Here is a 16,086-nt window from a genome sequence, read left to right on the forward strand (position 1 = left end):
TGGGAATCAAAACTTGAGTGCTCGGTAACTGTCATTCCGAGGCGACGGTAGGGAAGGTGAATTGGATCAGCATGTTCTCTATTGGCTGAACGCTATCCTGAACAAAATAATTCACTTCTGTTTAATAATATTTTGCTCAGTGGGAAAAATACTGCTACCATAGTACTGAATCCAGGTAGGGAGAAAGATGTGGTGGAATATTGAAAAAAGGGTAAATATTGCAAATAATAATAAAACCAAACGTTCCCTCTCTGAATTCCCGTCAATGACATCTGCATACTGTAGACATACAGTACTGTGGTACTGAACCAAGGAAGGGAGAGGCAGGTTTGTGGATGATGATAATATATAATAATAATAATAATAATAATAATAATAATAATAATAATCTCCATAAATTGCTAATAGAGCATTTAACTATTCCACCTTGCGGGGGATTTCCACATGCTGTCGGACAACAGGGTCCAACTCCGACTCTTGGCCATGCTGCAGTGGTGCTGCAGTGCTGCTGCTCTCTGTTAGGCTCACCTGGGCTTTAATTGGTCAAGTTGAGGAGCGGGGGCGGGCAGCCGAGCCGAGCCGAGCCGTCTCGTGGCGTTCATTAGTCAGACACGTCCGCTGACATTACAGTAACACCACAGGCTGTGGGAGGCCAGGAGCACTGGCTGCAGAGAGCCAGAGAGAGGAACCGGCCGATGCTTTCGGCCAACGCAACCGGCCGACGCTTCTGTCTGAATTCCCGGTGGTAGCAAAGATTTCAGAAAAGCGATGTAAGTTGGTAAGCGTTGGTGGCGGTAAGGCTCTATGAAAGAAAGATGCTGGGATGACGTGGCGTTGTATTGCTTGATGAAAAATGAAGAGGTAGTTGGCAGGAACACTTGCTCATGAGAGCGTGAGAAGAAGCCCGAAACTGGCCGATGTTTCTGTCTGTGTTGTCCTGGTTGGAGTGCAGCTTTATGAAAATAGAGTCCCAGGATGACGTTGGAGACCTAGTGCTTGATGAAAAATGGAGGGGTGGTTGGCTGACACTGGAGAGTGTTTGAAATCTCAAGAGTAGGCATGCATGGTAAAAGTGAATGGAACCGCCTGAGCGGAGAGTGGAAACATCTGCATGTGTCTAAGTGAGTGTGTGTGTGTGTGTGTGTGTGTGTGTGTGTGTGTGTGTGTGTGTGTGTGTGTGTGTGTGTGTGAGAGAGAGAGAGAGAGAGAGAGAGTGGGAGCTTGCAGAAGAGGCCATTTAAAGAATGCCTGCTGAGCTGTGGGAGAGGCTCGGGGCCCGACTCATATGAATAATGTGCATAGGCTGAGGACGCCACTGGAGGCGTCTCTGAGTGCAGAAATAGATGCCCTCCTGACACGCCTCATCTGGGCTGTCCGCTCCCTAACATGTGCCCATGGAGACCCAGACCGGTCACCAGTAAGAGACTGTGCCTCTGTATGGTCAATCGGTCAATTAGAGCAGACACAGACGTGTTCACACACACACACACACATACAGGCACACGCACAAACACACACACACACAGGCACGCGCACAAACACACACACACACACACACACACACACACACACACACACGCACACATACATAAACTCACACACCAACACACACACACAAACACACACACACACACACACCACACACACACACCACACAGACAAACACTCACAAACACTCACATACACTCTATCACGGTTATTACTATATCAGGCTGCTGTCTTCCTGCATCTCAGCTGGTACATAAAGTGACATAGCAAAATGCTAACACCACTGAAACCCATGGGCTTGACTCCTAGGAAACACTCACGTGACCTGACCTGTAAAGAAGATGACACAATGGCCAGCCTTACTGAGCAATGCTCTTGGGCAGTATTGCTGAGTGTTGCTGCTATTACTAACCAGGGGCAGCCGTGGCCTACTGGTTAGCGCTTCGGACTTGTAACGACTTTAAAACGTTTGTCGCCAAATTACCATTAGCTTGTTGTTTTCTGTTCCACCGGAAATACCTTAGAAAGTTCCTAATAGGAATGAGCGTGCATGTTTATGCAGTTAAAAATGCTTTCATGGAAATGACTTACAGCTGTTGGTGTCGTTGGCAACGGCAACGATTCCCATTGGCTGGTGCGGGATGTCGGCGCGGAGCACGGTCATGTCTGCACCCGTGAATTTACTGCAGCGCAGGACAGCTCTGCGGACCCAGTCCGACCAGAAGATGAAGTCTCCGTAGATGGCCAGGCCAAAAAATGTCCCTGGACCGGACTTCACGATCACCTGCAAACCAAATGGAGTGGAGAGAAAAAAAACAGCTATTTGGGTTCTGGAGAAAACAAAATGTGTCATCTAAAGAATAACAACATTCCCCATGAGTTAGGGAAACACAACTAGCCATTGATACAATTGAAGAAGGATAGCTTTTAGTAGTGAAATCATATGTTACTGTGCTTGAAGAAGCATACAGTAATGCAAAAGTTAGTGCATGTTGTTGTGCTGTATTGCTACTGTTGAGGTCTGTATGCTACTGAGACCTTGAATTTCCCCTTGGGGATCAATAAAGTATCTATCTATCTAATGTCCTGTGTATTAATGGTGTATAAACCGCAGGACAGTGTCTTATGCAAAAAAAAAAAAAAACTAAACCATATTCATACCATATTAACTGCCCCCGTGTATTAATCTCATATTTGAAGAAATGTAGCAAAATCTATCTATAAACCTCGGTTTATAGTTGGGAAATTACAGTAATGGAGTTTTGGTCAAAAACTAGCTAATATTCTCACGAATTACTTAATAGCATGTTAGTTTGTATGCTGAAGAATCAACACACATAGCCACACACACACAGTATGGTATCAAAGAGACCCCACTGTTGAGAGACCGTGAGCTCTTTAAATCCCAATCTACAGTAGCTCCAGTCTTCTCGTCACACACAGTCAACTCAGATAATACCCTCTCCTCCTCCGCCGATTCTCCCTTCTCAATTACTCTTCATTCTCTACTTCTCTCCATCTCTACACTCAACTTCCTCCCCCTCATACCCTCTCCTCTTCTCCCCTCTCTCCTCCCTCCTTTTTTAAAAATATATATTTTTTGGCAGGACAGTGAGGAGACTTACAGGAAGCGAGTGGGAGAGAGAGATGGGGCGGGATGGATAAATGACCTGGGCTGGACTCGAACCCAGGTCCCAGTGGGCACTTGGGCCCGCGTGTAGTATGGACGCTGTAGCCAGTTGCGCCACAGAACCCCTTCTCCCCTTCCTTTTAACCTATACTCCTCTTCGAGCCTCCTACCCATGAAGTATGTGTACATCTTCCAAACACCTGAGTTACCAACACCTCACTTGCCGCTTAAAAAGCTTGCTTTTGTTTTTCTGCTAATGCTATTTATCGTTGCTACTGTGTGAAGGCTTGTCTAACAGTTCGGTAACACTTTACGGTAAGGGTACATGAATTATCATGAATTTATGCATTAATTATTACACGGCTCTCCAGAGTGCTGCAGAACGTTCCATTCACATGAATGGGCCTTCCCAACGTTCGGGCCTATGTTAAATCTACATAAATCACCGGCAAAGCATTTAATGACCGCTGTCAATGGCAACGGGTTTTGTGCTTCTGATTAATGTCTTTCATATCACTACGCAAGGACTGGAACTTCATTCAAACGTGAAAGCAGACGGTTGATCAGACGGTTGACGGTTGATCAGTGTTCTAAAGAATGTTTGATTCAAGTTCAGCAGCGTGTGTTGCGAACTATTTGTTTCTCAGAAAATGCCACGATGAACGGTAACAAATAGGCTAGGTTATGTAGGCTAAAGTCATATCGTGGGGAGTTTATTATTTCGTTTTGGCAAGTAGCCGTATAATAAGCGGGATAATGTATAGAACGCCGGTCATTACTGTGAAAATAAGTCCCTTCAGGGCAGAACAAAACCCCTCCGCTGCGCGTCAGTGAGTTGCACAGTTTTGAAAATGAACGTTAAGGGTTGTTTTAGGACATGTGTGAGCATGCCTGTAGGCAGCCACTCTGAGTAGTCAAAGGCGATTCAAAACGAGTCAGAAAAGTCGAGACAGGACCAATCGTCAAAATTTCGGTGTCCACCACTCTAGTTCATCCAAAACAAACCAGAAAGGGACTCAAAGTGCTAAATACTGGAATTTTTTATTTTTCTGCCATTGTTCACATTTTAGTTAAAGGGCCACAAACATGATGAACTCATGAGTAATTAACCTTAAATTCATGTAATCATGATGATCATGCTTAAGAAATCATACATCATAATGATGTACCCACCATACCTAATGCTTTAGTTGATGTGTTGTTCATGCATGAGGTCATGAATGAGAGACTTTGAACTCATGTCAATTCCTGATGAATCATAAGATATAAAGGAATGAAGTAATGTATAAATGAATTAATGATAATTCATGTACCCTTACCGTAAAGTGTTACCAACAGTTCTGTCTTGTCTATGTATGTACTAGTGTGGATGGTCAGGAGATGAACAAGTGTGACAAGTGTCTGTCAATAATCCGCTCATGAAAAACATACCTCAAAATGTGGCAAATAGTTGAGCGATTGCTTAATATTTGTTGAAGAAACATTCAGATACCAAGTCACTCCTTAGCCCTTTTCAATAAAAATTAAAATGAGAAAATGAATTGACTCATTAATCACTTCCCAATCAGATGATAATGCACACATGCTCTAATTAAAAAGTAAGAAAATTACAGCGTTTTCCTGGAGGCATTAACTGCATAGTAGGATGCTTTTCATTACGGGGAAAAACATGATGATTCATCTCTTCATATAATTTAGCCAAGCACATAAATGACCACACTCGGCGATGCTCTGCTCAGTGCCAAAATGGAATTGATGATTAACCCATATCTTCTGTGTGTGTGTGTGTGTGTGTGTGTGTGGCTCTGACACATTGACAGATGCAGAAAGCCATTGCACATTCCTTTGGGAGGTCCCTAAACTGACAGGAGTGACAGGATGCGCACACAAACACACCAACACACGCACACACACATGCAACACGCACACACACTTTTAATTAGCACCTGTTGTTCCTCGGGGTGTGTGGTAGTGATGTGACAGACAACACATGCCAACATGCATGATTTACACAATGACATAATGCACTCCTTGCTTCTCAATCTCTCTCTCTCTCTGTGAGAGAGACAGGTAACAGCACAAGATAAAGAGGGGCTGACAGACTCTCTAAAGTAAATAAAAAAAACCAGAGGTGGCTTGCAGGTTTGGCTATTAATCTTGTTATCACAGATAAGTCCCTTCCATCTGTTACACACAGTAGAGAGGAGTACTCTTCCAGCGCTAAAGTAGCTCAGTACATGGGAGAGAGTGCGCTAGATACCACTGATAGTTGTTGAATGATGTGGACTGCGTAATGCTTTGACTGACATCAAAAACAGCTTCAAGGGAAGCCGTTAGAGAGAGGGGCACACACAACTGTGGCCAAAAAAAATCCCCAAGGCTCTAACCCCGAAGACTGACATGGGATTATTCCCACCGTTCCAGCCCCGGAGATTGATGTTGGATAATTCTCTTTTCCTTCTGTCGGCTTTGTCAGTCTTTCATCCCTGTGCTTAAACAAGGGCCAGGCTGAGACACACAAAACTCAGTTATTTTTTTTTTTTTAAAGGTCCAGACCCCGGCATGTCAATCTCTCTTCTCAGCTCATCTGTGGTGTGTGTGTGTGTTTGTGTGTGTGTGTGTGTGTGTGTGTGTGTGTGTGTGTCTATGTAGTAAGACAGAGAAAGAGAGAGAGAGTGTCTATCTAACTGTCAGCATATTTTTGTGTGGAATAGAAAGAGAAAGGGAGAGGAAGTCTTTGTATGTGTGTGTATGTGTGTGTGTCACTCCCACAGACAGACAGGGGCTCAGGCAGTAATCCCTGAGAGGGGGGTGTCAAGACCATGTCCCTCAACCTGTCCCTGCTTCAACCTGTCCCTTCATTCATTTGTGTATGTGTGTGTGCATCCGTGTGTGTGTGTGTGTGTGTGTGTGTGTGCGCGCACACACCACACACACATTTATTTTGACGCTCTTCATATCAAGCTTAACACCAAAGCTAGCGAAATAGCTCAAAGCTAGCGAAATAGCTGCATTCACATACTCCATCTCTGATAACCTGTGAACTGTATGCTACAATCTGCACACTGCCTAGTGGTCCATATTATGTCTGATATGGCCGCCATGTAAGAACAGTTAAAATGCTGTGCACATGAAAGTCTACTGACTGTGTTACTTCTTTGAAATAGGTGTTTGGTGTTATTAGACTCAATTAGATTACATTGTATTTCATATAATTGGTTTTGAGCATGTTCCAAGTGCAAAGACAATACAATGCATTGTAGTACCTATTTTAATGTGTAAAATTAACTATTTAATGATTTTTCTGTGCATACATATCTGGGTGTCTCTGTATGAGAAACATGTTTGCAAACTTGCCCTCAAAGTTATGTCTCCATTCTCTGTACATCTTAACCTGTAAATGTCTCAGGAGGATCAAGCATCGCAAACAAAAACAGTGTTGATAACGTTCTTAAGAATAGTAATAGCTTGTTAGTCTGTGTGCCAAAGCACCACTCATGCTCCCACCACCCCCTCACATGTCATTGAGACAATGTGATGACACTGTGCTCTGTAAATCCAAATCTAGCTCTAGTCTTCCTGAGTCTTCCACATACACAGAGTCAAGCCCAGACAAAAACCACCTCCTCTTTTCCTCTCACCACTTCATTCCTCTACCTTCATAAACTCTACCCTCCTCCTCTCCTCCTTCTTCTACCCCTTTCTGCCCTCTCCCGCCTTTCTTCTTTCCTGCTCTCCTCTCTTCATCCATTTCACACCCTCCTCTCCTCTCCTCTCCTCTCCCTCTCCTCCTCCGCTCCCCTGCAGATGACTCTGGTTTAATTTTCACCTTTTAATTTGCTGGCTGTCTAGTCAGCTGGAGCAGAGGGATCACGCGGCCATCATTAGCGTGATGAATACTGAGCGCTAACAACACCTGTGACTAAATTCAACCCCTTCACCAAGTTTCCCGATATGGAGGTCCAAACGAGGTGGATAACAGGCTGACCCCATGGGTGAGGAGCTAAAGGGGCAGCTGCTCTGTGGCTGTAGATGTCACAGGGCCACCTTAACCAGTATAATTAGCGCCTCTATGATAGCCTTTGTCATTAGTGTGCAAATTTGGTATAACACAGTGTGTGTGTGTGTGTGTGTGTGTGTGTGTGTGTGCGTGTGTCTGCGTGTGTGTGCGTGTGTGTGTGTGTGCGTGCGTGTATGTGTGTGTGCATGTGTGTGACTGGAATATGAAGCACAAAGACATTCGAAAAATAACAAGAAAGGTTTGCCTTCAGGCAGGATGCACTAAAGCCAGCTTGTCCATTCGGTGTCCATCAAGACATGGGCCATATTGTCTGCATCCCAGCAACTGAGAGGGGGGACTGTTGCACTGACCAGATGTTCTACTAACAAGGGACTTTCTATCACGCACCATGACCGCATTGTAGCCCTCACCACGAGAGAGCATTGTAGCCCTCACCACACACGCACACACCCATACACACACCCACACACACACACACACACACACACACACACACAGACACACACAAACACACACACACACACACACACACACACACACACACACACACACATTCCTTATTGAAACAGCTAAAAGGGACTGGCTTTCTCTTTAGTATGAGTATAGCTCTTCATGATGCTCATGTCCGAAAACCTAGGACTCGGTCAGGGCAGAGTGCATTTGTAGGATAGTACATCATACACGGCTGTCCAATCTGCAAAACTCTTTCCAAGATCCATCCGTCCTTTCTCCTGATTCTCAAGGACTCATCTTATGTTTTTTGCTTTTGCTCAAGATATCCCACACTGCCTTGTCCATCTCAGGCAAACAAAATAATTAATATGGTGGCGCTGAGTGACCCGTTTCTATTTTCTTTTCAACAAGAAATATGACGCAACAGAACAGTATGTGTAACAGGAGAGCACTCAATGCTACGCAACAGTCGGACGCTCAGATGCAGTTAAGATAATCTGTAACGCCCTCCTTACAGGCCTTCCAGCTTGGGCAGTGAAACTGCTACAAATGGTCCAAAACGGTTTTCAATCAACCGAAAAGGGCACATTACCCCGCTGTTCATTGAGCTCCACTGGTTACCCATAGCCACCTACATCAAATTCAAATCCCTAATGCTTGCTTATAAAGTGCTGGCTCTAATAAAGTCTTATATTACTCCTCGGCCACTATGTGTCTCCAAGGAATGTGGTCTGGCACTGTGGTTCCCCGATAGTGGAAAGACTTACCAAGAGATACCACAGCAGGGGCATCTCTCACTGTCTTCGAGAAGCTCTTCAAGAAGCTATTTCTCTATCTTCAAGAACCTCTTCGAGGACTTTCTCTATGAACACTTCTAACATTCCATACACTTCCCTTCTTCTATCCTTCTGCCTTCACCTCCTTATCCTTCTATCACTCTCTCCTTGGATACACTTGACTTATTATACAGCTCTTCACAATGCAAGTAGAACGCTCCATTGGCTTGAATGGGATTTCCCAAAGTTCTCCCAGTCATTATTTTTGTCTAAGGACCTTTAAATAATGACCGCTGTCATGCCTGTCTTGAAACAAGGCTGGTCGTGTGTGTGTGTGTGTGTGTGTGTGTGTGTGTGTGTGTGTGTGTACTTACATATCTGTGGGAGCCGTCATAGTCACACCTCTCGATCTTGCCCAGGCTTCCATCAGAAAAGTACAGCTTCTCAGATCTGTGATCTATGGTGAGTCCATTGGGGGTGGCGATCTCGGTGCTGATGATGACCCGGATATTTTTTCCTGCCAGGGTGGACCTCATGATGCACGGATGCTGCTCATTCCAGTTGGTCCAAAACATCAGGCTGAAACCCGTGGAAGGAAGATGACGATGAGGAAGAGCAGAAGAGGAGAAGAACGCGACGCAGGTCGCTATTTATATTTATATAGAAAAGTGAAAAGAACACATGAAATGTGGTGTCTGGAATGAATCAGAGAAGCAGCATTTTTTATAAATATGTGCAAAAAAACATTTCAAAGTAAACAGGCTGACTTTTTTGACTGCTAATGGATGGCTATTAATATAACTGCATTACCTATTGGACTGGGTCAGTCTGCTACTCTATGCACTCTATGCTTGGATCCTGAATCCTCTGCCTTTTCATGCTAAGCTTGTGCTAATGCACATTTACTTATTTATTCTGTCTTTTAGCCCTTCTCAGTATGCCAGACTGCCAGTGCTGCTGAATGTGAGCGTGGGGTAAACAAGTACTGTGCTTCAACATCCACCATCACCGAGTCAAAACCAAGCTATTTCTTAAAGCTGTTTTCATGCAAGAGTCGTGGCATTGCTTGTATGGTATGTTATGCAAGTCGAACTTAACAAATGTGTGCTTGCAATGATTTATGCAGCTGGCGTAATTGTAAAAACTATTAAAATACTTTTGCATTATTCAAAAAATTTAGCTGTTGTATAAAAATGGAAATGGAGTTTGCTGTGACTGAAACTCCAAATGCAGGGATGCAGGGATAAAATTGAGTTTTATGACAAACAGAAGATATGTTCAAATTATACAGGTTTTATAGAATAAAATTATGCTTGTTATGAATCATTTAAAATGATTTTAAATCAAAGTAATGGACTCAGACACAGAAATCTGCATGTCACGTCATTGACCCATAAAACTATTTATTTTATTGGAAAATTGAATGGACTTGCTAGCAAAGTCTAAAGGTTATATAGGTGTACAAGAAGTACTGTAGCGCTTCCGTAGCACTATTGAGAAGACGTTGCTGGGCGAAACACATGAGTTGTGCCAGTAGCATCACCGGTTCGAATCCGGCATGATGCCGTGGCCGCAGCTGTCACCCATTAATTTATGGGCGGTGGTAGTGTAGTGGTTAAAGGAGAATTCCGGTGTGATTTTGATCTAAAGTGTGTTGAAACATGATACCGAGTGTGAACGTATGTCTCATATCTCATATCGGCTTGTCCCCTGCACTCAGAAATCTGGCACTAGTTAGCCAATGCTACCATTAGTTTTTCGATGGGGGTGCCTCGGGCATCGGCCTAGCCATGCAAATAAATCACTGTTTTACACCATTTACGAGGCTCAAAGTAGCTCCATACAGTACTTCATTTATAGACTTCCGAGGGCCTTTACATTTAAAACGAGACATTTAGAATTTATTTTGTTTTTAGAAACTTATGGTTCTGCCACCTGACATTATTTGGGTGGTGAAATTGCAAATACAATCTAAAAATGTACTGTATCAAAACCTCCAACCAACCATTAAGACTTCATTCATTCTGTCCATTATTTTAAACCAAAGTAATTTTTTAAAGATTATTTTGAAAACCCCTTTTAAAACCCTTATTCGTCAATGACCCATACACACCTGGGTGTGGGTGGGTAATTACTATCCCTGATCTCCCACTGATTCTGGTCTCACACTTCCCTCAGCTCACAGGAAGGTTGGTGGATGGGGGGAGGGTGTGTGTGGGGGTTGAGGGGGGTGGAGATGTGATCGGAGCAACCTGAGTCTGCTACACATTCAGACATGAACTGTCGGCTGCTATTACACTGGGTTTTACCGCAGGTGCTGTCTGGTTCCAATTACGGCCGCGAGGGTGTCACTGACAGCCCCCCCTGTGAGGCACCAACAGCACTTTCACACCACCAAATTCACACACACACACACACACAAACACACCCTGTCGCCTGTAAGAGAGACACTCGTTCTCGGAGTGACCACTTTGCTGTCAGAGCCTGTGATGGATCCTGGTGTGTGTGTGTGTGTGTGTGTGTGTGTGTGTGTGTGTGTGTGTGTGTGTGTGTGTGTGTGTGTGTATGCTGATGAGTGTTTTGGGAACAAGAGGAGGTCAGAGGGGTGAGAAATAATCATCAGCTGAGAAAAGCCCCATGCTCTAGTACTGATTAGCTACTGAGCTCAAGAGACTGACTTTAAGAGCAAAAAAAAAGAACATATACTGACTGAGCCCTTGTTTTTTCTATTTGTGTCTGCTTACATTATGGATATGAACGTAGCGTCGTGTCATTACTGTAGCTTTAAAAGTCACACAGACGCAGACAGAAATAATTAAATCGATAGGGTACACTGCAGTCAAACACTCTAAATAGCTATTCACTTGAATGAGCTCCCAAACTTCCTCTGTGAGTTTCCTCTAAGTTTATCGACATTGGGGTCAACCTTATTTCAGATTTAGCAATGGCCATCAAGCATGGCAGGCACTGATGTGTGAGTGTCACCCTGCGTGTGGTCTTTCATCTAATTGCCGCGACTTAATTACCGAGATGTCGCCCTGTCAGAGGCTTCTGGATAGAGAAAGCCACCCAAATAACAGGCTTCAGAGAGGGGTTTAAGAGATCCCAGCTGTCACAGACATGGCAGTCAGTGTGAAAAGTGCCTTTTTAGGTAAAGTGTTCACTTCTGTGTGTGACATGCTGCTAAGCACAGCCATCAAAACTTGAATGAGAACGCTTTAATCTGAACACTTCCGCTGTCTTGTAAAAAATGACTTAATCCACTCAATAGATTTGATATGTGTCGGAATTTCAACCAAGTAAATTTAGATTTAGGCACAGAAAAAAAAAAATCATAAAACCAACAAATTCTTTTTTTGGTAGCCTATTTATGCTCTGATAGATGGAGGGTTATCTTATGGACATGAAATGATGGGGCGAAATACAGGAAAGAAGGCCAAGAGGTCAACATGAGGTCAAGAAGAAGAAGAAGAAGAAGAAGAAGAAGAAGAAGAAGAATGTGGTTGGGGTATAGTGGACTTATTTTTGACCATCATCCAAGGCTAGCATACTGTATGTGGGTGGATGAGAGGTCAGACAAAGAGAACGTAAGGCAGTGACAGACAGGGCAACAGAGAGAAAGGGTAAAGAAAAAAATAGAGATGAATATGCAGTAAAGAGGTTATGGGTTGTGATCACGTCATTTGAACGAGGGTCCCCAGAGAGACAGTGAGAAGGACGGACTTGGGAGAGTGAAATGATAGAGGGCAAATAAAACAAATTAAAACGAATGTGTTGAAAATAACACAACTTGTGTTGTTTTTCACACATCTCTATGTCCAGACAGGGACAACAGGGACAACGCAGTTTGTTTTGTTTTTCTAACACATTCGTTTTAAGAGTGTAAGAGAGGGATTATGGGGTGTGGTGAGGTAGTGTGGTCGTAGTGGTAGGGGGTTCCCCGTTGTCCTGACTAAATTCCCAATCTGGCTCATCCTAATCACCCCCCAGTGTAATTGGCTCATTCATCAACCTCAAGTTGGTATCTGGTGAGCGTTCTGGTGCATTGGTGGGTGGGTGCTACACATTGGTGGTGGTTAGTGAGGTTGCCCCTTCACTGTCAACTGCTTTGAAAAGCGCTATATAAATGCAATGTGTTGCCATTGTTGTTTTTGTACTTTTGACGCTCATCAAAGGGCAAGAGTGACCGACCAGTGACCGGTGAGAGAGAGACAAGGGCAAAGATGGGGGAGGGAGCAAGGGGATCTGTGGAAGGGGTTATGGATCGTGGTGTGGTGTGGTGAGGTATGGTCATCCCTTTCACACCTGTGGAGGGGGTTATGTGGTGTGGTGTGGTGTGTTATGGTCGTCCTTTACAGCCCTATGGAGGGGGTTATGGGGTATGGTGTGGTTCGGTGTGGTGTGGTGAGGTGCGGTCATACTTTTGACACTCGTCTAGAGCGAGCACGTGGGGGTGGTCGTCCTCGGCCATGATGACAACGGGCTCGCGGTTGAACGCGGCGTGGGTGCCGGGCTCGATGGTGTGCCTGCTGATGGTGGCACTGGTGGAGCTCGTCCAGTAGAGCGTGTCCCAGCCGCGGTGGTATGCCAGACCCTCCACTGACCCCACGTCTGCCAGGGAAAGAAGAGACACACAACAACGCTGATCGGCATTCCTCAAAAACAATACGAATCAGACTGTTTATCACAATGGTACACCAATGCCCCCCAGATACTGATCACATTGTTTACCACAATGATATGACAGGCCCTCTATCGACCTCAAATCTCCTGGGAGAGGAAAGGCGAGGAAGACAATAAAAGAAAAACAATACGGGTCTGTGATCATAATGTTTTAAAAAATTGACCCCATGTCTATTAGGAGAGGAAAGACAAAGAACAATATTTTGTCCGTAAAAAAATACTGGTCAGTTCTCATGACTCGGCACCTATCTGAAGAGGAAAGAAGGTTGTTGATTATAATGTTTAGAACGGTGGTAAGCCACCCGTGACATGAACCGAATTAAATATCTGACTGGGGGAGAACACAAAGGGACAAAAACACTCTTTGTTCTCACTCACTCGTTCCCAAGGGAAAGAAAGAAAAGAGAGTCACTGCAAGTCACTGAATGTCGGAACAACACCAATGTGTTCTACACGCATGGTTCTACGCGCAGTTCACATGTCTTAACAACAGACACGTACGGTTCTACACCCAGTTTACATGTCTAAAAAACGTCAATGTGTTCTACACCTAGTTCACATGTCTATTGAGACTTGAGGAGACAATATGCTGCTATTTGACAGACAAATACATATGTTGTTCAAACTAACAGAACTGATTATTCACTATCTTAGTTCTGTTTAGTTACTGTAATAAAAAAAAAAACAGTAACAGTTGTACTGTTATTGATATTTTTAAGGTTGGCTTGGGTTGAATAAATTGAAAAAAAAAAAACACAGAAAAACCTCCAGACAAAAACATCTATCAAATCAGTTATCCATAGCTGCCCTGGCCTTAAGCCAAGGTCTCAACTGAAAAAGAAGATGAAAACTGACTAACCTTCTGCCTGCCAATATAAATGAGTTCAGAGGGACATACTGTAGGGCCACTTACATCGCATAGGTCAATAGACACACTGTTGAAAGCAATCAATGTCCTGTCTGTATTATTCAAACTGTGGCAGGCAAAGGAAAAGGTAATGTTGAATTTGTAAATTCATAGATTAGATAGCAGATGTTTCCTTTGTCCACGGGGAATTGTGTAAAAGTACAATACAATAACCTTAGGATACATTTGGGAATGTAAGCAGGGGAAAGTTGCTCAAAACAGCCCATGATTGGAACAGCACTGCTCAGCAAAAGAATACAACAACGCTGCACATCTTCTCTCTTTGCCACTAACAGGACCTAACACATGGTGCAGTGAAACCTGCCAGCTGTTTTTGCATCAGGACAACACCGTATCATTTCCACACGGTCATTTAAAGTCCTCAGCGCAGGAAGAGGTGTCACATACCTGTAATTCCATGTCATGATCGTCCGGAAAGACTTAGATCAGGATTGTGTCTTACCATCACTAATCCGGTTGCTTATTTTTAGCAACTCTTGAACAAGACCCTGTGCCAGAACTATCACTGCAGCTTTGCTGACAAATACCCTCTGCTTAATGTCATGTTCTTGGTGGATGGGATTTAAGGAGGGAGCCGGCCGGAGAATGGTACCTCACTCTCTCTCCCACAACAGCTGTTTGGGATGCACATCTCTCCCCCGTGTCACACTCTGACATGTCGCCGCCGCTTTGATCGCATGTCCAAGTGGAGAGCGACATATTGCTTCAGTAAAGCAACTCAAAGCAATGCAACGTAGCCTCTGCCTGCTCGCTTGGACAAGACATAACAAGAGCTAACAGCTAGGCAGGCGTCCTACTGGGCTTGGAGATAAACAGAAATCGTCTGCTCCGCTCCGGCTTGGCAGAGTTCGCCGTTTCCTGTTTCAACAAGGACAATTGCCTCATTCCCTTCTCCCGGTGCACTACTCAATTCACCTTAGCTGCACGCGAAGAAAAGCGGAAAAAAAAAATACAAGGAATACAAGCCCCAGAATGCCTCGATATATCATTTTCATCACAGAATGGAACAAAAGCTCTCCATTATGGTAAATTACATACATAATCCACTTACTGGGAGGCAAATGAATGGATCTTTATGAGTGAACGTGAAGGCTCCATGGCTTTGAAGACTAATATTGCACATCTAATAGTGTGACATGGATATGGATAGCTAACATTTTACAAAGCTATTCATATTCATTAAAGTGCACATCTGAGGAGAGTGGCGGTGCTTTATACACCGACGTGTCTCTGATTAGCGAGATCATTTATCTCCTTCACCCCCTTCCCCAATCCCCCTCTTCCTCTCGCCTCCACTCCTGCTCCTGTTGAGAGTGGTCTCTTAAGGCAGGCTGATGGATGTCTCCGCTATCTCACAGGTCAGACACGTTACAGCCAACTCAGCAGGCGGCCCGTCTCTCTCTCTCTCTCTCTCTCTCTCTCTCTCTCTCTCTCTCTCTCTCTCTTCCATACATTCTCTCTCATTCTCACTCCCTCTCACTGTCTCTTACTTTCTCCCTCTCCTCTCTCCCTCATTTTCAATCACTCACTCATTCACTTTCTCAATCTCCCTGTTGCTTTCTTCTTTCCCTCCCTCTCTCTCTCTCTCTCTCTCTCTCTCATAATTACCCACACTCTCTCTCTCTCTTTCTCTATACACAGGAACCTCGGTGCAGGTGGTATGGGATGGGCTGTCTCCATGCATTACTGAGAGGTTCACATACACACACACACACACACACACACACACACACACACACACACACACACACACACACACACACACCTCTACTGATGAAAAGACCCCTGATGGAGAGGCTGCTGTGCTCCTGCTGTATTTGTGGTGCGTGCACACACACATGCACGCACATACGCACGCACGCACGCGCGCACGCAATCTCTCTCACACACACTCACTAATTATCTCATTCCTTCCCACTCTCTTACACACACACAGCACCATACACACAGCATAGTTGAATTTTTATAGCAAGCTCTCCGAAGAAATCGAAAAAAGAAATCAGACTAAAAGTTCAAAGATAGCAGTGAGATATCCAAGGTGTACTGAGTGTCAGATCTTCATTCTGAGGGTGTGTGAGTCTTTTCCCCCTAAAAACTGATGTAACTC

The 16,086-nt window shown here is 44.3% G+C and overlaps 1 protein-coding gene across 5 annotated transcripts in view; it reads right to left on the reverse strand.

Moving 5' to 3' along the window:
• Positions 1 to 16,086, reverse strand: part of LOC121698669 (low-density lipoprotein receptor-related protein 1B-like) — a 253,521-nt gene that overhangs the window by 107,661 nt on the left and 129,774 nt on the right. For all 5 annotated transcript variants that reach the window (XM_042080972.1, XM_042080973.1, XM_042080970.1 and 2 more), the window contains 3 exons: positions 12,790 to 12,979; positions 8,743 to 8,947; positions 2,080 to 2,272 (listed from right to left, as the gene is read on the reverse strand). In XM_042080972.1, coding sequence (XP_041936906.1) covers positions 2,080 to 2,272; positions 8,743 to 8,947; positions 12,790 to 12,979 — 588 coding nt within the window. The remainder of the gene's footprint in view (positions 1 to 2,079; positions 2,273 to 8,742; positions 8,948 to 12,789; positions 12,980 to 16,086) is intronic.

The sequence above is a fragment of the Alosa sapidissima genome, chromosome 23, assembly GCF_018492685.1.
Source record: "Alosa sapidissima isolate fAloSap1 chromosome 23, fAloSap1.pri, whole genome shotgun sequence".
Classification (NCBI taxonomy): Eukaryota; Metazoa; Chordata; class Actinopteri; order Clupeiformes; family Clupeidae; genus Alosa; species Alosa sapidissima.